Source organism: Glycine soja, chromosome 12, assembly GCF_004193775.1.
Source record: "Glycine soja cultivar W05 chromosome 12, ASM419377v2, whole genome shotgun sequence".
NCBI lineage: Eukaryota > Viridiplantae > Streptophyta > Magnoliopsida > Fabales > Fabaceae > Glycine > Glycine soja.
Genome location: NC_041013.1, coordinates 6638340 through 6664503, shown reverse-complemented (window position 1 = coordinate 6664503; position 26164 = coordinate 6638340). Strand labels below are relative to the sequence as shown.

General features: G+C 34.3%; 1 protein-coding gene across 1 annotated transcript; it reads right to left on the bottom strand.

Annotated features, from left to right (window-relative positions):
- Positions 1-4424: 4424 nt before the first annotated feature.
- On the bottom strand, positions 4425-21349 carry LOC114379219 (vacuolar protein sorting-associated protein 41 homolog). Its single transcript, XM_028337835.1, has 19 exons — positions 20970-21349; positions 19979-20248; positions 19704-19883; positions 19259-19519; positions 17900-18032; positions 17119-17209; positions 10347-10449; positions 9678-9781; positions 9506-9599; positions 9245-9400; positions 9104-9166; positions 8895-8960; positions 8272-8472; positions 6331-6408; positions 6126-6245; positions 5937-6017; positions 5437-5522; positions 5194-5275; positions 4425-5084 (listed from the first exon to the last, which is right to left on the bottom strand). The coding sequence occupies exons 1-19, from the start codon at positions 21237-21239 to the stop codon at positions 4650-4652; spliced, it is 2874 nt and encodes a 957-aa protein (XP_028193636.1). The 5' UTR covers positions 21240-21349; the 3' UTR covers positions 4425-4649.
- Between the last annotated feature and the right edge of the window lie 4815 nt (positions 21350-26164).

Below are 26164 nucleotides of genomic sequence, written 5' to 3'. Positions count from 1 at the left end.
GGGTTTTGACTTTTGAGGGACCAACATGCAAGCTGCAGGACTCAGAGACACAAAGTCAACAGATCGGGGGAGTTTCAATTTTGAAAAAGTGCCATGAAACTTTTTTACCTTAATTTGAACCACACACCATGAAAGCTTCATAATCCAAACACATACATTTCACCACAAACAGCCAACTCTCTCTCCCAATATTCATTTTCTCTTTTTGGTTTGGTTAATGACATCTTGGCATCGTGTGTGCATACAAGTTATGAAACCATAATATGAGATTAATTTTGTTCTTAGTCTGTTCCTTTATTATTTCAATATCATCGTGTTTACTTACTTTTTTATATTTTACTAATTGTGATGTTGTAAGTGCTTCTCTATTGTTTTGCCACACAATGTGCTTGAAAAATAGGTTAATTGCAAATGCTTGATTATGGCGTTCTAAAGCCAATTGATAATATCATAATAATGTTGCCTTAGCTTTGTGAACAAGGGGAACTGAACTAAACCAAAAAGGGCAAGACATAGTGATATTTGCATGAGTCACAACTCCTGACCTCTGTAAAAAAGACTCTCTTCGCTGTTAGAACAGGTGCATGCATGATGGCATCAGAAAGTAGTAAAACTAGCATGATAGTAGTATTATTCTTCCAAAAACAGCTAAACATACATATGCTACTGAAGGTATATATGCCAAGCTTACGCTATTAATGTTCAACAGGGGTGTTTTCCCACTTCCAAAAGCATGACATTGAAAAGTGCGGTAAGTAATACCCAGGTTGCTGTGCTGAAGGATATGTAACTTTGGTGGGTTTTGTTTCATTGCTTTTATCACCATTCTATTTTGTTTCTTAGACAGTACGTAATAAAAACCAGACTTTACAGTTTACACATACAGCAAAAAGTAAAAGACAACAAACATCTGCACATATCTTATATTATCCTTTTAATTTATTTTTTTTATAAATTACATGCATGTATCCTTTCTTTACGGACAAATTCGTAATTATGTATATTTAATAGTTATATATTTAAGATTCAAACTCCAAATCATTAATTAAACTAAAACAACCCGTGCAATTCATATGATGAAGTTCTGGGCTATATACTTATTTTTTATTTTAATTATTTTTTTTATATAGGGATGGCCTATTTACTATGATAAATTATTTGGTATATTTTAGGCCCCTAAGGTCACTGAGGTAGTGAGGTGTTTTTAGAAAGAAAAAGGGAGGTAGCAGGTTACTAATTTAATTTCTGCATGGGCATTATGAAATATGTAATGGCATGTAACTTTTTGTTGCAGACATGGCAGCAGGGAGAATGGTACCTTTGAGGGTAAAATGGAGAAGAAAATGGAACGGTTCAAGAGTAAAATGGTAAAGGAAATGTGTACACTAAAATGGAGGATATTGTTAACAGGTGAGGTGTGAACTGCATGAGAAAAAGGTAGATTTGAGGAGGAGTAACAACTTAAGGCTATAGAATTAAGAAAACGTGTAAAATATTATTGATGCATGATATTATAATTTTTAATTTACGTGGTTAAGGTTTTTTTCTCTTTTCCTGTTCGTTTGTTGCACTTCACTTCATTTTCTCCTCTATGATATACTTATTTTGTAAGATACTATTTAAAAAAATGAAAAAATGTTATTAGTATAACTTATCATAATTTTTAATTAACTTTCAATGTAATTTTAATAAATTTATTAATTTCTTCATTCTTCATTACCTAATGTTTTTTAAACGAATCCAACTGGAGCAAAAACGTTAACTCAAAGGCATAGGAGGCCCACATGCAAGAAGTAGGCCTTATATGATATGAATGACATTTGAGGCTTGCACCTCCCATATTGTATCCTGCACCTTTCAGAAATATTTGAAAAAATTAAAATACTTTAACACCTCCCTTAGACTAATCACACTTTTAATTAACACTTGCAACGGTACCTTCCTCACAAGCATACTCGCGTCGTGATGGCTTCTCCTTCACCCACGATGGCAGTGACCTTGTCCTCCACATGGTGCCACCTCCTTCATCCTCCCGTGGCGGAAGTGATCTCATCCTCCACTGCACCAACTCCTGCACCCTCCTCACGCTGCGCCACCACCTTCCCCCTCCTTCCTTTGCGCATTGGGTTTCTAGTGTGGGGAGGGACATATGTTGTAGGACAACAATTTCAGAATGATCATTTTGAAAGTGAACTTTTGGCTTAAGAAAAAGTCATTTTGAAATAATTTTGGAGTAATTATTTCTATTTTGGAATAGGGAGTTTTCAGTGAAAGAGTTATTTTTTCCACACACATAAAATGATAGATGCAGGATATAATATGAGAGTTGCAGGATTCAAATGCCGATATGAACTTTACACGTGGATCAAGAATATTACTAGATAAATGTTTGTGAGCAAAATGCCAAATTTTGTATTGAATTGTTAATTCATTGTATTTATCTTTTGCCATCTCCCCCATCCATCAAATGAGTTAATTGGCTTCATGCTTGTTTGGATTTCATATACATTTTGTCTTTTTTATTAATTTTAAAAAATGAAAAGTAAGTACAATTATTTATGTATTACTTTCTAATTAAAATTAGAATTTCATTTTGCTAATTAACACTAATATTTAATGCTGATTTTTATTGTGCATGTTATCAAATGAAGTTTCAATTTTAATTAAAATATAATTCCAAAACCACTTTAAGGAATTGTACATATTTTTTTTCAAAAATAATTGTATAATAAGTTATGTAAGAATAAATATTTGGTTTAACTATATTGTTAATTCTTAAAAATAATTCAGACCCTGTGGAAAGAAAGAAAAATAACCTGAGGGAAAAAGAAAAAGAAAAAAAATAGAATTAAAAAAAGAGTAGTGGATAATTATTAGGAGAGAAGTAAAAAAAAATTTAAAAACTGACAAAGCGTAAAATAATCTAGTGAGATGTGTACACCAAATAGGAATATTTGGTTTATTATTAGTGTATATATATTGTAAAGAAAATGGCTTACAGTTATTGAATGCAAAAATAATAATAAAATCATTCAGACCCTGTGGGAGTAACACTTGTTAATAGAGCAGAATTATATTGACATTCGGTTCTGGTTGTTTTGTATTTTGATTGAATGATTTTAAGGAAAATTAAAGAAAATAAAAAAAATGCTTTGATGAATAAATTATCAAAAAATTAATATTAATTTGATTGAATGTGGAAATCCAAATTGTCACAAGAAAGACACATAATTCTACTAGAAAGAGTGAATGATATAACTTCCCCAACATTTAATTAAGAATAAGGAGAATCAATCAAGTGACATGATTTTATCACAAATCAGGTTATGCATTAGCGGGCAAAGAGACAGTTAAATATAATAAAATATTTTAATTTAATTTATGAAAATGTATAATTTTAGAGTTCAATTTTTTACATATCATTAATATCAAATTTATTCATGATATTAGTATAAAGTTATTTCAGTTTGACAAATTTTTGCTGAGATAAATATTTTTTCTCTTAATACAATTTATTTTATACCTAAAAGCCAACAAGAATTTAAATCATGAATCACTTGTTTAAGAGACACAAGTCCTACCACTCTTATCAACTTTTATTGATAACAATATTACTATTTACAATCAATAACTACATTCCTTTCCCTCAAATTCAATGATTTAAAATTTACTAACAATATTTTAATACTTCGTAACTAGAGTTAAGTAGAAACAACGCATGTTTTCATTTGTCACGCAATAAAATGATAATTGTGAACTATCTGAAACTTGTTATTAAGCATCCTTATATTAACTAGAGGGGTTCTCAAGAATCATGATGGATCATTAGCTTGTTCATGGCTGAGGTGTGGTATGTCATATGTGGGGGTGCTGTCAGTGACTAATGGTGTCCAGTCCTACATCTGAAAGGTGTTCACCTCAAAATTAATGCTTGATCGTTCTACGTCCCATCCTCTTACCAAAAATGGTGGAGGAAGTGCAGAAAGGACTGGCTAATGGCTGGTCCAATTTTGTAATGTTGAACCGAATCAACTGCACTGCAGGAATTGTGTGGCAGACAAGAAGATATATAATATATTTGGCGAACTCAGCTACAGCTTCGGGATCCTACCTACAATTCAGCCTTTCTATTTGCCACTTCAAAAAATTTTAATTCATCACGATCGTCAGATTTTTGTTTAGCTTTATAAACAATTGCCAGTTTGAAATCAAATGGAGGTCTCCCCTCTCAACCATTCCTTTAGCATTATCCACCCTTGATTCTCACAATTTTTCTTATATTTTTTTGCAACTTTTTTAAAATAAAAAGGATACATGCCAAATGATACGATTTAATTTTAAAAAGGTACATACTACAAGAGAAGTGAAAAATTCTCTCAAGCAGCTAGTCGTTTTTTCATCATTTATCAGAAAGGAACCTGGCATTTCAAGTGGAAGGGATAAGGCTTGATTACTCGATTTTAAATGAGAATATGCGGAAGCCATCAAGACAACGTAAAAAAAATAGGGGCGCATATGATTATTTTGATAAAAAAAAAAAAAAAAATTGACAACAAAGGAAACCACACATGCTCGTTGTGCATGGAACTTTGAACTAAAACATTAACCATGCAAACACAACTGTGGACACATACAAAAAACACACTCAACTAGCCAGCAGTAGTACACAATATACAACGCATACGAGGACCACCAGACTTGGCTTCTTCATCATCCTCACTAGCATCTTCCTCATAACCATTGTAATCATCATACGTTTCCGCCTCTAGGGACGTGGCTTGGACCTCTTTCTGGTTACTACTAGTGTAAGACGAATCCATGAGACAAGTTGTGTGATAACCATGACAGCAAAAGAAAACAATGACCGATACATTCTGTATAGAAAATGGATCGAAACATATACAACATCTTCCACCTCCCCTAGTCTTTGACTTCAACTCCACAGTTCTCAGACTTGGAGATTTGTCAAATACCTGAGAAGCACGAGTATCACTCATTTTAACCCGCGGCTCATCTTCATTACCTAAAGAAATCCCATGCCTTGCCTCTTTGTAATACTTAATTAAAAGATTGACACAGTCCGCCTATTTCAATGACAGCAAGTCAGTGGGATATTTCGCAGTACCAAATTAATGAGATTCAAGAATTTGGCCTCCTAAGGAAGAGCCAGAGGGAAGGGGGAAGAGGAAACACCTTAATGATATCATTGCATCCGTGTCTGAGCGATGTTTCAGTCCTGTAGTCGGTGATAATCTTAACCAGCCGATCCCGGAGCCTGTAGAAAAGCAGGTAGAGAAATTAGAATTGGTGAAAATAATGCTTACCCAATATATCTCTGGAACTTAAGGTCAGCTCAAATACTAATAATTTTTTCAAATGCAATCTATGATTCGATAATATTATTCACATTCTGTTAAATCACATTTATTTACTTACCGAGGGATTTCCAACCCATTAGGAACCTTATTTACAATGTAAAGGGGATCAAGATTTCCAACTGTGTGCTCCAATAATATGCCCACCTGTTAATTACAAGAATCAAGTTAAAAACAGCTTGAGAAAGAGCAGGTATGCAAAATAATAGAATACCGGGCCAGTTATTTCTCTCTTCTTTTTTCGGTTTCTAAAACACAGTTGTAAAAATTAGATCAATAAAAATAAATTTTAGTGTAGAAGGTTTACAACTTTTGAATACAAATAAACAAAAATATGTCCATAATTTTTTTTTCTCGCATTAGGTTATCTTTTTAATATTAAAAACAATATAATAAATACAAAAAGGAGCTAATCTTTACATGGTTAATGAGTAATAACTAATCCTACTCGCTATACACAAGCTTAAATCTAACACATCATATATGTGCAGTAAAGCATTTTATTCTAACACATTGATTTCACATTCATCCGTCAAAAAAATTTATTTATTATGATTATACCATTTCAGGTTTGTGAAGGCATTGCTTGATTAATTCTTCCCAAAGTTCATCATCATGCTGCATGGTGACAAACTCTACGGCCTGCAAAAAATTATGACCGCTTCAAACTTAAAATCACCAGAGTTCTCATTCACAAGTTAGATGTTTGTTGAAACCAAAAACCAATTCAATTGAAAAAAAATAATGTACCTCCTCTATATCCCCCAATTTGTTTATAATAACAGCTAGGGCTTGTTTCGAGTTTCCCATCCTTCCTAGGATGAAGACTTGCTCCCTCAATAGGTCTCTTTTAATGCAAATTTCGTAAGCCTGAAAAACAACTATGAGAATTTGACTCACAAGCATGTTGTAAATAACTACATATAACTGTCAAAGTTTGTAATTGGTTCATCACCTTCTCAAGGGTGTAGTGTTGACTGCTACGGAGAAAAGGTAGCAGCATCTTTGGATCATAGTCCGCATAGAGTTCTACCTAAGCACATTAGACCAAAAACAAATTATATTAAGTGCCAGAAAAAATCATTTAATCTCATTTACAAGCCATTATTATTCATGTTTAGCAACAGAGGGCAGATATCATGGCAACCAGGAAAAAAACATGTGAGAAGAGTAGAGTAGTAGAGACTCAGCAATCAGCATTAATATGCTATTAGCATTAAAAGACTCAAATGCTGCAGCCGGAATACCAGAAAGAAATGCATAACAAAAGTAGGGCAAACGGGTCATTGCCTTAGAGTATTTAAAGATTGCAAGCACATATTTGCAATTGAAATAATAGCTAGCAATTACAAATTAGTAAACCTAGGTTGAATCAGAATACCCCACAATTACCTAAAGATTCTAGTTCCAGGGTACACACTCTTTGTTGCACAACAATTAGAGATGCTGATTCTGTTCAAATATATCCTTTCTTATGTAAAGAAGATAGGACAGTTTGATGTTAGAGCAGTAAAACAATGTGTCCTAAACTAAGGATTCAACCACACATGACCAAACTCAAGGCGAGAGAAAATCCACAACATCCATGATTGCATGTGAATAAATGTATAGGCACTGGATTTCTGGTAGCGCAGAGTCTTTTAGTTATGAAATTTCAGTTAGGCTTTTCAATGTCGATCAAAATTTGTCTTGATAAAAAAAATTATTGTTTTAACACTTGACATGATAATAAACATATAAAACCATTCACGTGTTTTTTCACCTAATAGCTTAAGTGGTCGCACTCGCAGATTTGATCCTTGTTACCCCCATTTTCCTAATAAACTAATACAGCAGCAAAACCTACTAAAGTCTTTTTCCACTGAGTGGATTGGTTACATGGATCAAACACCTATGTGCTTTATGATAAACCTAGCATTAACACAATCATATCGTCTCTATCGAGTCATACAGATTTGTCAAAATTTTGTGTTGGTTGTCAATTGCATAACACAAACCTTTTCTTTTTTATTAGGGCTTGGGACCAGTTATGTAATAATTTTCAATTGACATACATAAAGATTCTCCTAATAAAGAAGGCAACCTAGTGCACAAGGCTCCACCAACTGTGGTCTGGGGAGGGTACATATGGAATCTTTCGTCTGCAAGCAGAGACACTGCTTTCAAAATTTGAAAACATGATCTCCAAATCACATGGCCGCAACCTTACCGTTGCACCAAAGCTCACCCTCAAAGCCTCAACATAAAATATCTCCAAATAATTTAATAAAATGTTAAACTTCAGCACAAAAAGTGTTCCATTCCATTGTCCACCCAAAGGGCTCTAGCATGAGGGGATGTGTTAGTGTGTTACAGATATATTACTATTCTTGTGTATTCACTTAATAGCTTAACCTTCAGAGAGTTATCTATTGACAAGATACTAGATAAACTTTGGAACAAATACACATTTAAAAATGTGTGATGTAACATTTGTCTCATCTAACCTGAAATATAAAGTGCCTAATGAAGCTTATATAATTTATAAAATTTGTCGATGTAGGATGAGGTCATAAACAAAAATGAAGGCTTTTATTCAAAATATTTCAAAGTGCAAGGCTGCAGAGTAATGTGCACATGATTAAATATCTATGTATTTAGCTAAGCATTGGATCTTACATTTCCTTGTAAATTGTTTCATGTAGCTTTGTCTTGGACCATAATCAATTAGACAAGAGTAGTCACTTAATGAGGTTTCTTTATTTTCTAAAAGAAAAACAAAGACAGTAATGGCTCTGAGTATCTCAAAGTGGCACACACATGGCTTTCATCAATTATAATTGTAAATACAGATTTACACCTTAGATTCAAAAGCGAAGGAAGCTTGTAAAGGTTAAATGAAAGAAATAAAACCTACCTGCATATCATGGAAGTCTTTCCCAGCATGAGGATTTACTTCAAATAATGAGTGGAGATATAAATGTAAAAAATATCTACAATCACTCTTATCATCTGCATTTAGAAGTTGATTCACAACTTCAGGTGGACTTATTAAGTCCCTATTCTGGATTAACAAAGGAACAGCGCGCTTGCAATCTAGCCTCATTAGTTGGACAACCTGAACAGGTAGAGATTAAACAAATAAGAGTCCAATGATATCATATATAAAGAAATGAAAACAGGTAGAAACAGAATTGAGCTCATATACTACTTAAAAAAGAAAATCCAACAACTTTTCTCCTCTGTAAACAAGTCAGAGAATGTTCAAATCTTAATCAACCAATTCTGCAAATCTGATATGGTACTTTGTTAATTCATCCATCTTGTATGCATTATGAAGGAGATATCAGATATGGCAAACATGGACAACCAGATCCTAATATACTACATTGAAGCTTGTAAAGAAAACTATTCAGGTGGTTAAAATAGAACGCCAACAGATATATGAAACATGAATTTGCACATCATGTAACACCGCAGAGCTATATAAAAAACACACAATTCCAAGATTAATTTAACTTCTACAAAGCATAATTATACCTTTCCACGAATAGCATCGTGTAGGTTATGTTTATCAATAAAATCAAATACTTCTGGCTTCAAAAGCTGAAAATTTCAACCAAAAAAAAAAGGAGAGTGAATTAGCAGTTAAAACAAATAGACAACAGATTCTAGTACACAGCATGCGTATGACATTTAATTGATGTTGTTGCTGCCTGCATTTAAGAAAAAATTCTTCGAACACTTACATCAGCATACAACAAGAAGGCTTTCTCAAATTGCCCATCGATTACATACAACTCTGCTAATGCCTAGCACAGAATAAGAACACGTTAATGTAAAGAGATGGTTAAAAGAATCAAAATGCAAGAATAATTAATCAGACTAACCTCCTTAAGTGAATCAGTCATGGATGAAGTATTTAGCTGAGGTTCAATGGCTGAAATTACAGGTAAAGCAGAATAAATTACAGATGGCCAGGATTTTACAGTGGACAAGAGATCCTTATGAAAAGAAGGATTTGTAGCCAATGCAACAAGAGCAACCTGTAGAACCAAAAGCAGCATAAAAGATTTTTTATCCCAAGTCAGTTCATTACAGATACTACACAAACACATAATTGTGACAGAGAAAACTTTGTTTTAGCTAACCTCGTAAGCAGTATCACGTAGTCTGGGGTTTTCTGTAGGCATGTAAGGAACTAAAACAGGGAGCTGACGAAGATGTGCAAAGTGGAAAACCCATCTGTTGAAAGCAGTCCACTGAACACCCATTTACAAATCAGAACTCATTAACAGACTAATAAATAATGGCATGCCATACCTCTCCCATGCTGAAGCTGATCCTCGAAGCAACTTGGGACACAAAGATGCTGCTTCCCTGTATTTTCTTTCCACAATCAGATGATCAAGGTACCTAGATCCCACCTGCAAAGATAGTGGGCAAATTGAAAAACTTCTCATTACTCAAATGGAAAAATTCACCTAGAAGGAAACAAATCATATATACACACACAAAATACATCTTACACAGAGTAATTTTTTGTGTAAAAAATAATTAATATTAAAGAGAAGAGAAGTACAATAAGGGAGACTGGGAGCGGTTAAGGTATCCTCAAGAGTTGAGAGTCAAGACTTGCAAATAACTAAACCAAAACAAACCTAATAAGTACCAATTACAATTCACTATATAGGAAACTACTATAAGTTTCATTTCATGTTTCTTTGAGCTTGCATCTTGAGCGTCTATATACAGTCTTATTGATAGCAAAATAAATGACAACAAATTAAAAGATTTCTTGAGAAACAAAATAGTTGAGGAGCTTTCACGTACATACAATCAACATAAAAAAGTGCCTCCATGTGCGTACATGCATACCCTCATTCCAATTATATGCTACACAAGTACCATTTATTCTGTAATTTTACACATCTAATTCCAATAAGCATAAAATCATTAGAAATTAGATTGAATTAGGATAAACTTAAATACCTCATCAAGTAGTTCACTCCGTCCCTGGCCAGATTCAACCACAGCCAAAGCTTTTTCATGCCACCCGTGCTGAAGAAGCCATGCAATATGATCTTCAGTATCCCTGATTATTAAAACACATCAATTTTTCTAAAATATCTAATGTAATTTTTTCAAATCTGTCGAAAAACTTAGAACATCAACATGACATTTTAAATGTATCAAAAAAATTCAGCAAAGTTTTTGAGAAAGCAATTTCAGACTCCAATTTTTTATTATTTAAATGATCTAGTTCCTTGTGACCACAACAGCATGCATTGAAGGGGCAATTAGGGGGAGGGGGAGTTATATTTCCAATAAAAAATGTAGAAGGATGAAGGATCTCACACATAGATGAGAGGATTGTGCATTTTTTGCAGGCACTATGAGACATCAATATATTTCTTTTTACTAAAAGGAGTAATAAAGTAAGTTCCTCAGACTACAATATAGGAAATATTCGGTGTAACACAACCACCAATGAACTGGACAACAATGATCACCCAAATCACGTCACTGCAGTCTGCATTAGTACATTCTTCCATACCAAACAGTCAGCTGGCAATTCAAGGGCACATCATATCTTATCTTAGAAAATACAAACAAACATAAAACTATACCTTCATGCTATGTGGATATGATAAGGTTTAAGACTGTTGAGGGTTATATGTATTCTTATATCAAATTTATCCTAGAAATTATTCAAATCTGATTTGATCTTATTCTCCTTTATTTTCTCCCTATCTTTATATTTATTTCATAATCAAGGTGGTTAGGACCTCACCTAGCCCTCTCTGCCTATATAAACTCATGTAATTTTGATCAATGTAGAAAAATACAAAGACAACTTTTTTCATATGATTTCTTTTCCTTACTAAATCCCCCCTTCCCAGAAAAAAAAAAATGATAAATCATTTAAACTTATTGGGAAAAACTCAAGTTCCACATTGGCTAGAGATAAGGCAAAGATAGAATATATAAGTAGGGGGCAACCCTAATCCCATGAGCTAACTTTTGGAGTTGAGTTATGCTCAAACCCACATTCTAAGATGGTATCACAGAGCTTAGGTTGTGATCTACAACAAAAGTTTTCAAGTTTTTCTTCTTAGTTTCCTTTTCGATCTTTGATCTCTAAGTTGTTCTTTCTTTTTCGATCTTCAATCGCTGTTGATTGGTTCTTCAATCATGTTTTGTTTGCTCTTCGATTGCTCTGTTGTGATGTCTACTCCTATTACTGCCAGTGATGGCGGTGGTGATCCTCCGCCAAACGGCGGACTCATGCTGCCGATTCAACCTCCTTTGGTGCAAACGAACTTCAATCACTCCATTAATAAAAAGCTTGATGGAGTGAACTACCTCTTCTAGAAATTACAAGTGGAACCTGTGATTCGAGGACACAATCTGCATCACTTTATTTAGGATCTGCAGATTCTAGAGAGGTTTGCGACAATTGCAGATCGTGATGTTGGTCGTGTCACTAAAGCCTATCACGCCTAGGAGCAACAGGACCAATTGTTGCTCTCATGGTTTCAATCCACCATTTATGCTACCATGGTTCACAAATTTATCGGCTGCATCACTTCGTGGTTACTTCGGGATAAGATTCATAACCATTTTCATGCTCATATGCATGCGAAGGTGAGGTAACTTCGCACAGAACTGCATCAACTTAATCTTGAAGAACGCACTATATCTGATTATCTTTCTAAAATTCAGAATTTGGTTGATTCTCTCACTGGCATTGGTGATCCTATTACTATTAAAGAACATGTTGACATTATTATTGAAGGTTTACCAAAGAACTATGCGTCTTTTGTCTCATACATCAATAATTGTTCTGAATCTCCAACCATTGATGAAATTCAAACTGTTCTTGGTCATGAAGCTTGTATTGATAAATTTAGGAAAAAGGTTGTAGTCTCTGTTAATGTTGCTTCAACTTCTACTGTAAGCTCTACTTCTAGCTCAACTGCACCTCAAGCTAATTTTGTGCAACAAACAATAATCAGCAACAATCTGTTGGTCAGAATAACTTCTAAACTAATCAAAATCAGTATCAAAATTTTAATGGTGGCCGTGGCAGTCGTGCTGGCCATGGCAGTTGTGGGGGTCGCTTTGTTGGTCGAGGAGGCCGTGGACGTAGCAATATTCAGAGCTACATCTGCCAAAAATTTGATCATGATGCTGCGAACTGTTGGTACAAGCCATCATCTCCCTTTGGTGTTTCATAATCCAATGTGCATGCCACAGCCACATCCTCCTGCTGCTTTTGGTGCACCCCCACAATTTACATCACCCTACATTTTTTCTCCACCAATGATGACTAGTTCATCAGCTTTTGGTGCTTCCCCTGAGATTATGCTGACACCTATGACTCAGCAAATGCAACCTTCTACACAATTTGTGCAGCAATCTACGCAGCAGCCTCTTCAAACCTTTTGGGGCAATTCTTCCCAAGCCTCAATGCCTCAGCAAATGTCATCCTCTAATCCTATGCAGCAGCAAATGCAACCTATCAATCCTATATCCTCTCATAATCCACAAGCCATGACTATTGGTTCCACTGCAGCTCAATCCAGTAATTGGTATCCTGATTCAGGAGCTTCACATCATGTGACCTCCAATGTTGAAAATATCCAGCAATGTGCTCCCTTTGAAGGTCCTGACCAAGTCATCATAGGCAATGGTCAAGGTTTGCCCATTCGTTCTATTGGTTCTTCAACTTTTATTTCTCCTACCAATAACACCACTAATCTCTTGCTCAGCAAACTTTTACATGTTCCCACTATCTCTAAAAATTTACTAAGTATCAGTCAATTTGCAAAGGATAATTCAGTTTATTTTGAATTTCATCCTAATGTTTGTTTGGTTAAATCTCAGGGCTCCAATGATATTCTTCTCAAAGGACATCTAGGGTCTGATAGATAGTACAAATTCCCTCATATGCTGCCTTCTTCAAGTGCTTTACCTTCAAGCTCATTTAGGGATGCTATTTCCCAATCTGTTTTACAGCAATCTTTTGTAAAATCTGCTTCTGTTGTAAATTCTGTTACAGCTAGCACTTGGCACTCTAGATTAGGGCATCCAAGTGCTGCCACTCAAAAGCTTGTAATGCAACTTTGTAAAATTCCATTAATGAATAAAAATGAGCTTGATTTTTGTTGTTCATGTTGTCTTGGTAAAGCACATAGCCTGCACTCTCCTTTATCTTCTACTTCTTATTCTCAGCCCCTTAAGCTAATTTTCAGTGACTTGTGGGGTCCTGCTTCCTTTGTTTCTTCCCCGGGTTATAGCTACTACTATGTCACCTTTGTAGATGCCTTTACCAGTGTTAAAGTATTATATTGTGTAGACAGCTGTATGTAGACAGCTGGTGTAGGTGTAGACAGCTGTCTCCCTCTCTTTGTACCTTATATATATATGTAATAATGTGTAATGAAAGATCAGATTGAGTGTGTGAGTATATACACACAGATTTCAAATCTCAAGTACCAGATGTACTTGGATTTTTCTACTAAGAAACAAATCTGAAACTCTAAATGTCTTCAAACAATTTAGAGTCAAGGCAGAAAAGCAATTTAGTTTTCCTGTCAAATCTGTTCAAACTGATTAGGGGGGAGAATACAGACCTTTCACTGTTTTTCTTCAACAGTTAGGAATCCTTCATAGAGTTATTTGTCCTCACACTCATCATCAAAATGGTGTTGTGGAGAGAAAGCATAGGCACATAGTGGAATTAGGTTTAACTCTATTGGCTCAAGCATCTCTTCTTTTTTCTGATTGGGATCATGCTTTTCTAACTAGTGTCTATCTCATTAATAGACTTCCTAGTTCATCTATTAAATTTGAGATTCTCTATGAAAAATTGTTTAAACTCAAACCTGACTACCAATTTCTCAGTTTTTGGTTGTGCATGTTTTCCTCTTCTAAGGCCATACAACAAAAACAAACTCCAATTCAGGTCTCAAGAATGTCTTTTTCTAGACTATTCTCCTACGTACAAAGGCTATAAATGTCTTTCCTCTTAAGGCAGAATTTACATATCAAAAGACGTGGTGGTCAATGAGTCAAGATTTCCTTATCATGCACTTTTTCCTTCATCCTCTTCATCCCATTCTTTACATCAACCAACCTTGCCTTCAGCCTCAATACCAATTGCTTCAACTTCTAGATCTTACATCCCCTCTCCCAATAACTCTCAAGTTTCCACTCCACAACCCAATACTAATCCTCACCTATTACTCATTCTCGCAACATATCTCTATCTGTCACTAGTTCTATCTCCCAGTCCATCAATTGAACATCCTGTTCAGTCTCTTTCTCCATCTCCACAGCCTTTACCTCAAAATGTCCATCCCATGCAGACCAAGTCCAAGTCTGGTATTGTTCAACACAGAATTCACCCCACCCTTCTTTTGACTCATTTGGAACCCAAATCTACTAAACAAGCCTTAGCGATCCTACATGGTTGGCTGCTATGCAAACTGAGTATGATGCCTTGATTAAAAACAATACATGGAGCCTTGATAGTAATCCTATTGGTTGCAAGTGGGTGTTTCGGGTCAAAGAAAATTATGATGGTACTGTAAATAAGTACAAAGCTAGACTAGTGGCAAAAGGCTTTCATCAGCAGTTTGGTACTGATTATACAGAAACATTCTCACCAGTTATCAAGCCTATCACTGAAACTTCTTCTTACTCTTGCTGTCACTAATAACTGGCCAATACAGCAGTTGGATGTGAACAATGCCTTCCTTAATGGCATCTTAGAGGAAGAGGTCTACATGTAACAGCCTCCCGGATTTGTTACCTCAAACAAATCACTGGTCTGCAAGCTTCACAAGGCAATTTATGGTCTTAAACAAGCTCCTAGAGCTTGGTTTGATAGGTTAAAGGAACAACTTCTTAAGTTTAACTTTAAGTCCAGCAAGTGTGACCCCTCTCTCTTTGTTTATTCTATAGAATTATCAACTGTTTGCATGCTGATATATGTAGATGATATAATAATCACAGGGAACAATCCTACACTGCTAAAGAATCTTATTTCCAGGCTCAATAATGTTCTCTCTCTCAAAGATCTGGGGTGTTTGGACTATTTTCTTGGTATTGAGGTCAAAGCTCAAACTGATGGGTCTCTCATTCTCACCCAAGGAAAATATAATAGAGATCTTTTGGCAAAAGTTGATATGTCTGAAGCCAAACCTATCTCTTCACCTATGGTTACTGGCTGCAAGCTAACCAAAGTAGGTTCTTATCCTTTCACTGATCCTTCAATGTATATAGGTCAGTAGTAGGTGCTCTTCAATATGCTACTATTACTACACCTGTTTTAGAATCTTAGAATGAGAGTTTAGATCTAACTTAATCCCAAAAGCTAGTTCAAGGGGTGAGGTTGCCCTTCACTTATATACTCTATCTTGGTTTTATCTTTAGCCGATGTGAGACTTGGGTTTTTCCCAATACCCCCCCTTACGCCCAACACTTTTGGACTTAGTGTGTGGATAACATGATGGGTGGCCCTTTGAATAAATCTTGGGTATGCTTTGATACCATCTTAGAATCTTAGAATGTGAGTTTAAGCTTAACTCAACCCCAAAAGCTAGATGAAGGGGTGAGGATTGTTCTTCACTTACATACTCTATCTTGGCTTTATCTTTAGCCGATGTGAGACTTGGGTTTTTCCCAATAACCTGAGATAAGTTTCTCTGTTAACAAGGTTTGTCAGTTTATGAGTCATCCTCTTGAGGCTCATTGGGTTGCAGTCAAACTGATTCTCAGATATCTCAAAGGAACTCTCTCTTGGGGCTTACATCTCATACCAGCTTCTGCTCCTTTCTCCATTACAGCCTTTTGTGATCCAGACTAGGCATCTGATCCTAATGATAGAAGATCAACATCAGGTGCTTGTGTTTTCTTTGGACCAAATCTGATCTCTTGGTGGTCTAAGAAGCAATCGGTGGTGGCTCGTTCTAGTACTGAAGCAGAATATAGAAATCTTGCCTTGGTGACTGCTGAAGTGTCCTGGCTTCAATCTCTCCTTTCTGAACTTGCAGTCAAGCACACTATGCCTGTTATTCACAGTGATAACATGAGCACTGCTTCTCTTGCTTGTAATCCTGTTCTTCATGCTAGGACTAAACACGTGGAACTTGTTCTTTGTCGGGAAAAAAATGCTCAGCAAGCTGCTGCAAGTGGTTTATGTTCCAGCTATCAACCAATATGTTGATTTCTTACCAAGGCTCTGTCTCCTACCAACTTTGAGTTGTATAGAACCAAGCTCACAGTCTGTGATTCCTCAACTTCGGCTAAGAATTACCCACCATGAGCTTGCGGGGGAGTATTAGAGTATCTTACTCCTCTAGGTCTTTTTCTTAATGTTTTCTGTTAGATGCCAACCTTACACTATCAGTGAGCTGTCAGTTAGTTACAGTTACTAACTAACTACTAACTAACTATAGTTAGTTAGTAACTGTTAGGTTAGTTTACCGTTAGTCTCTCTATATAACAAAGATGACACAACTCTTTGTAACTGCCTAATGATTTCTGATCAATAAGAAAATGCTCTCAGTTTCTCAATAAAACCACAGATACCATCTTTTAATGCATAATAAGCAAAAGGAAACATCACACATTAAATATTTGTTAAAAACATGTTTTATCAACAACCCCCTCAAAATACTTAAAGGGCCATAAATCATACATAATGCATCCAAAAAATTAGAACAGTACAATAGATAAAGAAATTGAAATCAACCTTGGTTTGGCAATAACTACATCCTTCAGAGATACAATATAGTAAAGTGGTTCATCACCTGCAGCCCACTGACCCCCAGCATAACTGCTACCTACATTTGAATGAAACCAATATTATGAAGGACCATTCCATACATAAAAAATACATGTCAAGAAATAATATATTACTAAGGTGTATATTAGAAAGGAGCTCAGAGGACCCAGGTCTCTCACAGAGGGAATGGGAATGGTTGATTTAAAAGATTCAGGAGACATAATCAAGGGAAATTAAGATCCTGAGGAGGCAATGGTAAATGTAATAGATTTCCACTGAGGCAATCAAGGGGAATTCAGGAGGGGGAATGATCTGTATGGATATAAAAAAGAAAAGAGATGAGAAAATGGAGGGGTGAGGAAAAAAGTGAAGAATACGGGAGAGTGCAGAATCTCCTAAATACTATAAAAAAACTTCGTACCCCATTGCCCAGAGGCTCTTCGCTATGCGAAGGTATGGGGGAGGGATATTGTACGCAGCCTTACCCTTGCATATGCAAAGAGGCTGTTTCCGGATTCGAACCCATGACCAACAAGTCACCAAGGCACAACTTTACCGCTGCACCAGGGCTCGCCCTCAATCTCCTAAATACTATGTGTCACCAATTTTATGTTTCAATTCTTTGTCTCCTACTGTAAATCTAAATCCCCACCATGCAGGTATTTATATCACACTGATCAAATACAGCATATTCAACATAGCTGAATATGCTTCAAAACATCATAAACAACACAAACCATATGTTAACCTGAGAAGGGAGCATGAGCAAGAGAATAGTCCTTCGCCCTGTAATGCTCAAACCCATGTACTGGAAGAGCATCTGTAGAAAGCTCATCATTATTCCATGTTACTATTCTTACTTCTGGTCTTTGTGCATTGCCCTGTTCAAAATTATTTTACTCACATTCAGAACAAGTCAAATTTCTGAATTTTACGAGAAGGACTAAATATGTACTACCTCGCCTCTCTTTCCCTTTATAATACACAAGATACATTTTAATTTTGGCAAATACAATATGAATTTCATTGGTTGCATACTTCAAATTTTTTTGCTGCCATATCTAAATGCAATTGACATCATGCAGCTAGAGTTAATTATTCTCTAGACTCCCAACAAGGAATAGTACCCTCGAAAAAATCATAATGGTATATAACTTGAATGAGACATAAAGATCATGCTTGGTATAGCATTTTTCAGGTAATCTTTTTTTTCTTTCTTTTTCCAAAAGCTCTCTCCGGGAGCTGGTGAAAAAATGATTGTTTCTCCAAAATAAATTGAACTAAACCAAACATGCAATAAATAATGTGCATGCAACATGCCTGTGAGTAATATATATGAAAATGTCTAATTTGAGGGTAGCATAATGCTAATCTGGTACTGTTGGTTATATAACATTGTGAAGCATCTAAATAATCCAAAATGATCTAATTCATTTTTTGATCCTTCACAAAAATGTAATACTCCCTCTGGTCCTTTATATAAAAAACGAATAACTAATTCATCCAGACCAATAAAAGTAGGCAAGTTAATTTATTTTAATTAATAATATCATAAATTTAAATTTTATTCCAAAAATACCCATAGAGTTAAATGATTTCAATAGAGGTCATATTTAATGACATTGCACGTATCAAGGGATAATTTTTTTTCCACAAATGAGTGTGGCTTATATTGTTAATAGTCTAATAAATGCATCCACTTATATGGAAAATGAGTGGGCATTTCATAAATAGATTTTATAATAAATTAAGGGTATAAAAGAGAATTAACAATTAATACACTTGAATATAGGTCCATGTTTGTTATAATTAAGACCAAAAGAATTGGCTCATTTGTTTCTTATATAAAGGACTGGAGGGAGCAATAAATAAATAAAATATCTAACATGTCTAAGTATTATGGATCAGGAACTCAGGAAGTGACTACTTCAAATTAAGATGCTTGGAGGAATTTCCCTTTACTAAAGTAAAAGACAGAAGAGTGAACCAAGAAAACAAGTTGTAGCATATAAAGGAAGGGGGAAAAGGGGGGAATTTACACTATAATAGGAGGTCAGCATGAAAAATTAAAGAATTTCATTTCATCATATGCAAGGAATATAAATACCTGCCGTAAAGGAGCGGTGCTACTAAAATCCTTATCTCCATCTTCTTCTCCAGGAATATATGCTAGAACAACCAAAGCATCACCAAAGGGAGCAAGTCCTGAAATGAAATAGCTGGTTTGGAAAGATGCCACAATATCCACCTGGGTCATACCAGTCAAAGGAACTTGCCTGAATGACCCATTGGCTGCTTTTTGGTGATTTGTCCTAATTGAAGCAATTTTGACAGATGTTCCCCAGCCAATAACTAAGAGGCTGTCATCCTACAAGTGATGGAAAGAGATTAAGCTCCACAGTTTAATCAAGAGATATACAGAATAAATGAAATAATGCTCTTGCCACTGTTAAAGTTCTAAAGCTATAGAACAAGCCTTCAATTACAGCAGTGGACACTGCATGATAGAATGGCATAAGTCAACAGCATGCCTGCATTGATATTTGACTAACCTGCCAAACCAGGTGAGGAAGCAAAAGCTCAGGGCGTGGGCTCCCCCGTGGTTTTTCAATAAATGTAATACGCTGGTCATTGGCAGTATCATAAACCTTCACTCCTGCATCATTAACCCAAGCAACAAGACTTGCTCTCCATTTCACAGCATGTATTGAACCTTCACCAGAGTGCAAAACCTTTTGGGGAGGGTAGGGCGGGGTAATTTTATCGTTAACAAACAAAAGATACTGTTGAGAACATATGTGATAAGTAATAAAACATTCTTACAAACCTGATCACGGTATCCTAACCATTTCTTTGAATTTAAATATAAATGACCAGCCAAACCACCAGCAACAAATCTCCTAGACATTTTCCTTGCATAATCTGGATCCAACGCAACTGCCTTCATCGGCCGATGGTACTCAAACTTCAATTTCTCATCAGTGAAAAGACTGTTTATCACAACTGATCCATCATCAGAACAGCTTCCAATATATTCACCTTCTGTGTCAAAGCTAAGGTCATTGACAACAGAAGCATGTGCAGAGAATTCCTTAACCTATAACAAGGTAACTCAATTAGAAATAGATTCCTATAAACAACACAAGCACACAAGCAATTGACCATCACACAACAGCAGCTACACAAAATTTCAAAGTGCAGTGTCAACATAAACCAAATACATTCATAACCCCTAGCATACATATTTGAAGAGACTATCAAAGAACGAATTTCACGAATTATTTTGTTCTGTACAATTGATCGAGCCAGCTCCAATTTGAGTAATAACAGTTCAAACTCACAGAAACTGCGAGATTCTAAATCACACAACAGCAGCTACGTGAAATCTCAAATAGCACAGTGTCAACATAAACCAAATTATATCCATAATCCCTAGCATATATTTGAAGAGAATATCAACAAAAACAAGTTCTCAATCAGACGGATTATTAAGTTCTGTAAATTTGATCAAACCAGCTCCAGCTAGAGTAGTAACAGCTCAAAATTCACAGAAATTTGTGAGATTCTCAATCACTCAACAGCAACTGCACAAAATCTCAGAGCGCACAGTGTCAACATAAACCAAAAGATATCCACAATCCCTAGCATACATCTGAGGAGAACATCAACAAACACAAGTTCTCAATCACACGAATCATTCCGTTCCGTAAATTCAATATAACCAGCTCCAATTCGAGCAAAAACAGCTCAAATTCACAGTAATCGCGAGACTCTCCGCGACAAATTACGCAACAAACAGATGACACACGTCGACTGACCTGATTCCCGAGAAAATCGAGGATGTGAACGGTGCCGCCGTGAGTGCCGAGAGCGATCATGCGCTCCGCGACGGCGATACACGACGCCGCGTCACTCGCAAGCAGCGAAGGGATGCTACCTCCCATTCTCTGGTACTTGAGCCTCGGTTCCTCTTCGTCTTCTTCATCTTCCACCACTTCTTCGTCTTCCTCTTCTTCTTCTTCCTCTTCGTCTTCCTCTTCTCTCTCGTCGTCTCCTTCGACGCCGTTCTCTGACGGGAACGGAACCATTCTGATGGTTATCGCGTGATGCCTCGTCTCGAGGAGAATGCAAAGGGAAAGTGAGAAGTGAGAATTTAGATCTGTTTGGTTGCTCTGGGAAAATCTTTTTTTTTTAATTACTATTATTTTTTATTTTTTTTTCCTTTCTTTGCTTCTCGTCTCATTTTAAAACAAATTTCGCGTTACAAAATTTCTGAAGAAAAAAGGAAAGGTTCAAACGGTCCCTCGATAAAGTAAAATAATGGGGTAGACGACAAAAACAACGAGGTGTTTTGTGCTGATTCAGTTAAGAGTGTGGTTGCACTTGGATCCTCTGCAGCCAATTTTCCATCCTAGCCATCAAGCTGCAACATTACAGCCCTTTGATTAATAATTACACATAAATCTGACGGTGTTGATTTATGAGGCAGAGAGAACCTTGCTGGAAAGTATAACTAAATGGATGAAATCAATAATGATCTGAGGCCCATGGTGTCGATTATTGACAGATAACCCAAAGTAGACGCATCGGTTATCGTCAAAGGCCCGAGTTTGTCAATTGTCAGTGGCACAAAATCGATCAATTTTGATTAAATTGATTTTAGCTATTAAAAACAAGGAAAATAAATAAATACTCTGCTTCAACAACTTGAATTATCTATGTAATTAGATGTAACTTGTTTTGAAATATATTATTATTATTAAAAATTAAATTAAAATGTTATTATAATTTATAATAATTGAGAATAAAAATGTTAAGAAGAAATATGATGTGAATTATTACATTTTTTATAATAAGTTATAAATTATAGATAGATATTGCATTTTTATTTCTTATAAAAAAATATTTTTTTTAAATTTATACATTTAATAAAACTATATGATGTGAATTATTTATAAATAAAATAAAATCATGTCTAATAATCACTGGTGAGAGATTAAAACTATATTATTTTACTAAATGTAAAGATTCAAAATGAATAAAAAATTTGTAGGAATTAAAATGAAAAATCGTGATATTTTCAAAAAGTATTGAAAGAGAGAAAATTATATACTCTGTTTTGTATTCCTGCATCCCACGAGTATTTTTTTTTATATTAATGTTAAATATGTTTTTTCTCTAAGTTTTATTCCATATTTACTTTTGGTTATCAAACAAAAAATTGACCACGGTGCCTATATTTTTCCTCCGTTAATATTTAATCTGGTCTCTGCTAACAGATATCTTCCTTGAGTGATTCTAAAGTGTTACTGGTTTTTTTTTTTTTTTTGCATTGTAAAACCGCCGGAAAAAAGAGATTTCAAACACACAAACCAACAACCTACTTGAAAATTCTTGCAACATTGGAACTCATCTATATCGCCTCACTCTTTTGCCACTATTGTCCCCTTGGTTTTGCCCTTTGTGTGTGATGATACCCGTGCAACAAAAAGATTCATAAAACAATAATAAAATGAAGGATTTAACGTTTGTTTGAAAAGTGGTGTTGGGGATTGGAGAGTTTGAAAATTGGAGCTGTTTTTTGGTACTTGTGATTTTGGCCAGGGAGCTTAGTGGTTTGTAATTTTGCCTATTCTTTTGGTTGTTTCTAATTGTGGGTTATTGATTTCATTTTTTTTTATCATGATTTAATGGGATTGTTGATTTGAGTATATTGTCTCAAACCAAAACATCTTCTTGCAAAAAAAAAAAAAATTTATCATACTAATAAGTTAATTAATAAAAAAAATACTAATAAGTCTATGTGTGAACAAATGATTGCAAATGTAATTATCATATCATCATTTAATTATAATATTTGATGAAATAAACTAAAAAATGATGGATATTAGTTGAGGAACTTGGTTTGGTAAAAAAAACTTGTTGAGGGACTAGAAGTTAGTTTGGTAAAAAGATGGAGACTAATATTGTTTAAGATTTGTCAATATTAAAAGTTTTTTTTTTTTGAAAAATTGAGATTAAAAATATAGTTTAAAAAAACCTTCACACATGATAATCATATGTGCTAACTCACATGGTTATCACATAATTATTTAATTGTGATATTTGATAATAAGAACAAAAAATGTTATCGGGTGAGAAGTATAATAAAATTAAGACCTAATAATTTCTTTGTTTAGAAATTAAAAACAAAATAGGAACAAAAACACATTTAAATTTTAACTTCATTTTATGACATTAATCATGATATTAAGTTACACACATTTAAGATGGTAAAAAACCTTTGAAAATTTAATTTGTTTGGCATGGGTTATTAATGGAGTTACAATAAAACAAAGTTTAAATGGTTTTTAACTCAATTTCAAAACACTTTTTCATTCATTTTTCAAAAAATTATAATTTTGGTTTTTAGTTTAATTATTTTTAAACACATTCTTCCTAATTTTGGGAATGACCTTTCCAACTATTAATATCATTGTTTACACTTATATTACCACAATTAATATTGCTATCAACGCCGTAATCACCATCATTGATACTACTACCATCACGAATGACATTACCACCACCATCAACACTAGCATTGGTATAACCCTCACTATCATCATTGTCATCAGTAACACTATTGGCAGTGTCACTAACACCGACATTGACATTGCTGTCAGCCATCATTATCAACTCTAACATATAAACTGTCACCAACATTGTCTTTATTATAATTGTTATTGTTATTGTTATCACCACTCAAAATACTCTCAAACTAACTTTAATAAGAATAAACTTTTAAAATGAGATTATTTTGAAATTATAAATAAAAAAACAATTTTTAAAAATAAAAATTGGATGTTATTTTTATAATTTTTGAAACTTATAACTAAAAATGACTCAATAGTATGTAAACCTATTAACCACCTAGTTTTCTATAATATTTTTGGCTAACTAATCTCACATAACCTACCCACAACCCATGAAAATGATTGATTTAAGATCTTTAATCCAATCTAAAAATATGTCCAACCCCACCAAATATGTTTTTTGGTGGGTCAAAGCTAGGTTGGATTAGATTGGCTCATTTTGACATCTTTATCATTCACATACTATTTTTATCATTTATTTTTTTTTCATTTTCCTCCAACCAAAATATACAGTAAATAAAATCACTTTGAAAAGTGCAAAATATAATTAGAACTACACATTATTATATAGTTATGTCTGTTTATGGTCATTATTTATGAGTTTTTTTTGTCATCAATTATTTGCAAGACCTATTATGTGTCGTGGTTGTGAGTCAATCTTTTTATACTACTTTTACTTCTCTCCTTTTTTTGTGAAAATTGATTGATTATACTACTTTTACTTTTATTAGACAAATTGATCTAAGAGGGTCACTTTTACAAACAATTTATTAAATAGGGTCTCTTCCTAAACTATTTACGAACGAGGTCTATTTTTACATGCATCCCGCCATTTGTATTGGCGATAAAGCTAAGCCGTCACTCGCATTAGCGACATACCGATTGACGTGGAGGGTGTTTCACCAACAATATTGTTGAAACAGTTGCTGGTGTCAGAAAGAGCAGGCATGGTCTCGCTACCATAGCTAGCGAAATAGCAGCAGAGGAGGTCTCGCTAGCATGGCTGGCGATTCCACTTTTTTCTTAATTTTTTTTCTTGTTCCATGGAACAGTGAATGCAATGAAGGGGCTAATTTGATATCTTGTGATGCCAAAATGAAAAGCTAACAATTTTTTAATCCAAAAAAGAAAGAATGACAAATGAAATGACGAAGCTTATCTTTAGACACTGCCAGGAGAATACAAAAACAGATTTTTTTTACTAATAATTACCCGTTTTAATTGTAATTCCATGTAAATTATTATTAAAAAAAATTATTTAATAAAATGAATTAGAATCCTTATATAAAAAATCATTTTTATTAAAAAATCAGTTTTACAAGAAATGTCATTAAAAAATAACCAATTCGACCATAAACTTAATTAAATCATGAAATATCTAAGAGTTTAATCACATGACATTATAAAATACTTTTAAAACATTCTTCAATCATATTATTAATATAATTTTTGAAGTAATTTTCATAAAAATTAATAAATTTATTATACACCATAAATTTAAATTATAATTAAATCTAAATTATGGTCTAATTTTTTTTAGAGTTTATAGTCCTTTTTCAATAACTAAACTAAAAAAATATTTAGATTCTTACACTTTTTTATACTTATATTTTATAATTAGTTAGATTATTGGTGCATTTTATGATATTTTTAAATTCAATATTTATAATAATTCCTATTTTTTTCACTAAACAAATATGAAATATATAATTAGTTAATAAACTGAAAATAATTAAATTGTTTGACAAATATTTAGCTGAAAATTATTTAATAAAATGAATTAGAATCCTTATATAAAAAATCATTTTTATTAAAAAATCATTTTTAATAATAATATACATACTAATAATAATTTAAAAAATCATATTTAGCTGCTGTGCTTTTGTTGGTGGCGCCTAGAAATAAGCTATGTCCTTTCATTTGTCATTCTTTCTTGCTTTGATTAATTGTTACTTTTCATTTTGGCATTACACGATATCAAACCAGCCCCTTTCATTACATTCACTGTTCCACGGAACAAGAAAAAAAAATAAAAAAAAATGTGGAATCGCCACCCATGTTAGCGAGACCTCCTTTGCTGCTATTTCGCCAGCCATGGTAACGAGACCATGCCTGCTCTTTCTGACACCAGCAGTGTTTCGCCAATGCTGCTGGCGAAACACCTTTCACGTCAATCGGTATGTCGTCAATGTGAGTGACGGCTTAACTTTATCGCCAATACAAATGGCGGGATGCATGCAAAAATAGACCCGTTCCTAAATAGTTTAGGAGGAGACCCTATTTAGTAAATTGTTTGTAAAAGTGGCCCAGATAAGTCAATTTGCCCTTTTATTATGTAAGTGTCAGATTAATTTTGGAATGCGAAAAAAGCTAAGGTG